This window comes from Saccopteryx bilineata, chromosome X (assembly GCF_036850765.1).
Source record: "Saccopteryx bilineata isolate mSacBil1 chromosome X, mSacBil1_pri_phased_curated, whole genome shotgun sequence".
In the NCBI taxonomy this organism is placed as follows: Eukaryota; Metazoa; Chordata; class Mammalia; order Chiroptera; family Emballonuridae; genus Saccopteryx; species Saccopteryx bilineata.
Window position 1 is genome coordinate 102,247,472 of NC_089502.1, and position 6,204 is coordinate 102,253,675.

A 6,204-nucleotide genomic window follows, 5' to 3' on the forward strand; every position below is an offset into this window, starting at 1 on the left:
GTGGTGCTTTTTTTTTTCTGAGGGTAGGTCAGAGTCCAAAATTCAGGGTCACATAACAGGTCATGGGTAAAGCTGGAGTATAATTATCCCATAGTTGGGGAATCCTGGAGAAGGTAGATGCTTCCTGGAGTGTCTCATGCAAATGACTGCTGAAAGCATCTTCTTTTTTACTCCTTTAGGACCAAAGACACACCCAAGCTGGGTCTCCTCTTAGTGATTTTGGGTGTCATCTTCATGAATGGCAACCGTGCCAGTGAAGGTGAGTGGCTGGAGCTGCAACTAGGGGTTGGCTACAGCCTAATTTCCATGCTCATTTTCCATCCCTTGTCTCCCCTTGCCTCCCATTGCAGCTGTCCTCTGGGAGGCACTACGCAAGATGGGACTGCGTCCTGGGTATGATTGGGCTCTCTCATCTCTTTCCTGTTTATACCATCCTTTGACAACAGAGGATGGTCCCAGGATTGCATCAGCTTGGTGGTCTAGGGGGTTTGGGGAGGTACAGAGCCCAAGAATGTGACCTGAGTAGATGGAGCAGTAGTCAATTCTCTGCCTCCTTTCTCATCTCTGATCTCTGTGCTGGAAAGCTTTTTTTTTGAGGGGGGAATGTTATAGTCTCTGATTATAGGTTTCTTTTTTTACTCTCAGGGTGAGACATCCCCTCCTTGGAGATCTGAGGAAACTTCTCACTTATGAATTTGTAAAGCAAAAGTAAGTAGTGCCTAAGGGTTTTGTCTGGCACTAATGAGTTCTGTGTTCTTGTCAGCTTCAGAAGGTTCTTCCCATGCTCATTTTTTACACTTAACTATGTGTATCTATCTATCTATCTATCTATCTATCTATCTATCATCTATCAATCTATTGAAACATGTATGCACTCAGAAGTATTTATTGAGTATATTCCTTGCAGTTGAATTTTCTATAGTACAGTAATCTTGCAAGTGAATCTTGTCCACCATTCGCACAGTAGACAGCTCCAAGGTTGGGCCTGGTTGAGACTTCTGCACTATAGTGTAATCATTGCAATGGTTTTTTCTGTGGTTCACTGACAAGAGTACAAGAACCTGGTGCCAGAGCTCTAACAGAGGAGGTGAGATTAAGTATTGTCCTTTCCATGACCCTCCGCAGGCCTCCCTTGCATCTCTAGATGACAGCTCAGTGTAGAAGCACTAACACAAATTTGAAGGCCTGAGTATTAGGGGGTAAATACTCTAATCGTGTTTAGGAGTGAGTCTTGGGGGAGTTGCGACCTGAAATCTGGCATTCCACAGTCTAGGGCTATTATGCATTAATGGACTACTATTCTACCTTTATAGAAACAAAGACCTTTTTGCTCTCTCTGAGGTACCTGGACTATAGACGAGTGCCCAACAGCAACCCTCCTGAGTATGAGTTCCTCTGGGGCCTTCGTTCCTACCATGAGACTAGCAAGATGAAAGTGCTGAGATTCATTGCAGAGGTAATAGAGGAACTGCTCAAGACTTGATAGATCATGGAGTAAGGTTTGACTGGTTGGGAATAAGATCTTAGGTACTGCACACGGTAGGTGCTGGTGGTATTCTTGTTAAGCAAAAACTAGCACAAAGTAAGGTACTAAATATAAGTGCTTTATAAATATTAACTAATACCATTATGGGTTTTGTTTTATTTTCTATTTTTCATCTCAGGTTCAGAAGCGAGACCCTCGTGACTGGACTGCACAGTTCATGGAGGCCGCAGATGAGGCTTTGGATGCTCTGGATGCTGCTGCTGCTGAGGCCGAGGCTCGGGCTGAGGCGAGAACCCGCATGGGGATTGGAGAAGAGGCCGTATCTGGGCCCTGGAGCTGGGATGACATTGAATTTGAGCTGCTGACCTGGGATGAAGAAGGAGAGTTTGGAGATCCTTGGTCCAGAATCCCATTTACTTTCTGGGCCAGATACCACCAGAATGCCCGTACCAGATTTCCTCAGACCTTCACTGGCCCCATTATTGGCCCTGGTGGTACAGCCAGTGCCAACTTTGCTGCCAACTTTGGTGCCATTGGTTTCTTCTGGGTTGAGTGAGATGTTGGGTAGGTACATCACTTTAGATTGTCGTCTAGAGTACAGTCATTGGGAAATGTAAGGTCTATGAGAATGTATTTATGTGCAAAGCTGGGAGTTATAAACCCATGGTGGGGAGATGCAAGACGTATGGGGAAGCATTGTTTGGTATTTATATTCCTTACTATTTGATTTATGTCATTGACTTTTAATTTTTTTCTCTTTCTTGTGTTCACAGATATTGCTGATCAGTTGCAACAGTCTTTCCCCTGAGTGAGGCTGAAGCCTCATATTCCTTCTAAACAGCTATCTAGAGAGCCACATCCTGTTGATTGAAAGTGGCATGCGAGATAAATTTATTTACTGTTCCTTGTCTATTGTTTTTCCCCCTTGTGTGCTGTCAAGTTTTGGTATCAGAAATAAACATTGAAACTGCAAAGTGAATTAGATGTGCTTCTCTTTTTTTTCTTTTGTTTGGGGGAATAAAGGAACCTTTGCTGCTTAGAAAACAAGAATCACAAAAGTAAGACAAAGGTCCATGCAGACCTAGGCAGCCTTTTGGCTGTGATTGTTATCAGGACCTGGCTTGAGCTGCTAAGGTCTGCTCTCCTAGAGCAAAGAGCTCTCCTAGGCCATAACTTCCTCAGAGGCTTGGTGGTACTAAGCCAGAGGGCGAGGGAAGAAGCAGGAGTTCTGGGATAGAATAAAGCAAGAGCAAAGTCAATTTAGCCTCCTGGGAAAGACTCAGTAGTGGGGAGGGACAGTGTCCAGGGCTTCCTCAAGTTATCCAGTGAAGTGCATATTCTGAGAGAAGAAAGCCCAGGATTAATAGGAAAGAGACAGCAATATGAAGCCCCAACCCCTGCCCTGTCTGTGTCTTCACTACCAGGCCCCCCTCCTTCAGTCAGGCTTGGATTCTGACCCTTTTCTCAGGCAATTCTGGAGGAATCTCTGCCTGAGGCCTTTTTGTCAGGGGTTGCTCTAGCCCTGCATCTCTGGTGCCTCCATGTCTGGGCTGTGGTTCCAGCATTTCTGGGTGCTGATTATTCTACTTGGTGTGAAACACCCAAGGTCTGTGGGACTGGGGTGGCCTTTCAGTGGGTGAGGGTGCTTTCACCATGTGCCCGCTTAGGCCACAGAGCCCTCACCTACCTCAGGCTTCTCCCGATGTGTGTTTACAGCCTCCACATTCAGGTAAATGGACTCCACTTTGCAGCCTCAAAACAAACAAAAAACTCCACAATCGTCCATATACCAACCCCCAAGGAAAGCACAAGTCCTCCCTGAGGTATCATTCCTACCACCCCCACCACCACCCACACCTTCATCTTCATGCTGTGTGCAGTTGTGACTCTCTGAAGGGAGGGGAATTTAGACCAGCTCTGGTGTGTGAGGAAGACACCAGGCCTAAGAGGCAACCAGTGGGGTGTCCTCCCAGCTCTTCCCCAATAGTCTCAGTGTTCACCAAGCCTCAATTGTCAATAGGAAGATGAAAGGAGATGATCTCTGGGGCCTCCCTCAACCCTTGTGATCTCTGAGATAGCAACCTAATCTATATAGTAATGATGGAGCTCCAGGCATCCTCTGGCTGGTGTCAGGTGTCAGGTGGTGAAGTGGTGGAAGAGTCCTGGGGCCACTGCCTTAGGACCATCAGTCCCAGGTAAAGTTTACTTAGAAGACAATGGTCATGGCAACGTCCCAGGTATGGAATGTCACAAGGAAGTTTTGGGGAACCTGAAGAAGGAAGAAGATGGATCATTAGGGCCTAGAGCTGGCAGAGGAGGCCCAATACCTATGGAAACCTCCTTAGCTTCATCTCTGGATTGCACTCAGCTCTGGGCTTCAGTACACCAACAGCCCTGTTCACAATCCAGAAGGGATTTGAGTTTGTCTCTTCCCTGCTCATATAATTCTAGTACAAGTTAGACAGTTGGGAAAATCTGAAGAAGGTCTTTAAATTAGTTAATAGTATTATATTAGTGTTTGTAGTCTGATTTTGATTATTGTACTGTTTTCTGTGAGATAATGTCTTTGTAACTTATTCTCAAAATACTTTATTCTAAATTTTTTAACATTTTGTTATTTTCGCTATTATTATTTTTCAACATCAACAAGGTGAGAAAGAAGAAAGTTTTGCTTTCAAAGGCCTGTTAACTTTTTTCCTGTTTTTTAAGTTAATTTTTTAATTGAAGTTTAGTTGGCATTCAATACTACATTAGTTTCTGTGTACAACATAATGATTCAATATATGTATTCTTTATGATGGGATCACCAGAGTAAACCTCGTAACCATGCCATCAAGCAAAGTTATCACAATAACATTGAGTATTTTCTCTATGCTGTAGATGACATCCCCATGACTTACTGCTTTTATAACTGGAGGTTCGTACCACTTACTCCCCTTTACCTTTTTTATCCATCTCCAACTCTCTCCCTTCTGGCAATCATTAGTTTGTTCTTTGTATCTACGAATTTATTTCTGGTTTGTTTGTCTTAGATTCCACACATAAGTGAAATCATATGTTATTTGTCTTTTTGTCTGACTTAATTTCACGTAGCAGAATACCCTCTAAGCCTTTTCATGTGTGTGTGTGTTAGGAGAGAGAACGGGAGAGAGAAACTTTTTTTGGAACTGTATTTAAAATATTTTGTAAGTCTTCAATTTTATAAGAATAAAAAGTCAAAAACAAAAATTATGTTTAACAAATAGTCACTAAAGTTCACTCATCCAACATCTACACACACTTGCAGCCTTTGGAAAAAAGACACTGTGTAACATGATATAGTTATTCTTCATACATACAAAAGTGCATTCATTCTTCTCCAAAGAGAAAAATCCTAAGGTCTCATAATTTGTTTTATCTAGATCCAAGTCCAGGGATAATGGTTATCCTAATTAGCAGGGATTTTGAATGAACACATCTGGGAAAACAGACACAAAACACATTTAGGGACATTGTATATGGACTTCCTAGAACTGGTCAGGAGCATGAGACTATTAATATTATATGTGAATGCTCACCGATAGGCTCTCAGTAATCAACTGGGTGATATGACCCACTCACATCAGTAAAGGTCAGTAAACTTCTTTTCTCAGCTACTCCTATGTTTACTCAATGGGAACCTGTACAAAGTGGTTAGGGTGGCATGAACAGAGGCTATGTATGGCCTTGGCAACATGGTTTCCTTTTACGAAGGCTGATGTGACTACCTCTACTGCTGTAGTCCCAACTTGCCAACACTGTACTGAGTTCCTGATAGGTACCAGTCTCACAGAATTCACTGGTCTTATCATGTATTCCATCACTCAGAAAAAAGTTGCCCTTAAACACTGAAATAATAACTGTACTGAAGAAGACAGTTGTGCCATCAGTTGAAAAATAGCACCTTATGTGTGAAAGGACCTGCCCTACAATATATGATACATGTTTTAAACTAGCCACCAATATATTTGATTCCATATAATCAACAAACAGAATTCCTAGGTCTAAGAACAAAAGATTAGAAGTTGTTCCTAAAGACCTATTTACAAAATGTTTGTTTCTGTTCCCTGCAACTTTGGGCTAGACTGGTCTAGAACTTTTAGTACTTAAAGAAGATGTGTTTTTATCAGGTTACTCAACAATGATTTCATTGATTTGGAAGTTGAGATGGCCACCTGGCGATTTTGGAATCCTAATAACAATGGACAAGTAGGTAAAAATGAGGCTTTTGTACTTGCCAAGATGATTGATTTCAGTTTTTAAGGTGAAGTTGGGTTGCTCCTACACATAATGAGAGCAGAACGGAATGTGTCTGGAGACTAAGACACCTTCTAGGATGCTTTATCATACCTCAAAGTGGTAAAAATTACTAGATAACTACACCTACTCCATATAGGTAAGGCTACCAATTAGTTGGACTCCACATAAATAAAAGTTTGAATCATTCCATTCCATACAGAATTCATCTAACTAAGATGCTGACTGTAAGAAAGGGAAAATGACCTAAAGAATGAGGCAAGGAAGTTTATATCAACTCTGACTTTGTAACCATTTTTAGAAATGAAGAATGCAGTAGTTACTCATATTTTATTCTCTGCAACAATATGCATATATTTATATATTTTAATGTGTCCCTTTTCCATTTCTTTTACTTACTATTCTATATATGGTGAATTGGTGGCAGTTGAAGTTTTAAATTA

General features: G+C 41.8%; 1 protein-coding gene across 2 annotated transcripts in view; it reads left to right on the plus strand.

Moving 5' to 3' along the window:
• The window catches only part of MAGED1 (MAGE family member D1), a 79,133-nt gene extending 76,668 nt beyond the window's left edge, over positions 1–2,465 (plus strand). For both annotated transcript variants that reach the window (XM_066248773.1, XM_066248772.1), the window contains exons 8-13: positions 180–259; positions 351–393; positions 646–708; positions 1,342–1,456; positions 1,665–2,050; positions 2,260–2,465. In XM_066248773.1, the coding sequence (XP_066104870.1) occupies positions 180–259; positions 351–393; positions 646–708; positions 1,342–1,456; positions 1,665–2,042 (679 nt within the window). In that variant the 3' untranslated portion in view covers positions 2,043–2,050; positions 2,260–2,465. The remainder of the gene's footprint in view (positions 1–179; positions 260–350; positions 394–645; positions 709–1,341; positions 1,457–1,664; positions 2,051–2,259) is intronic.
• The last annotated feature ends 3,739 nt before the right edge of the window (positions 2,466–6,204 follow it).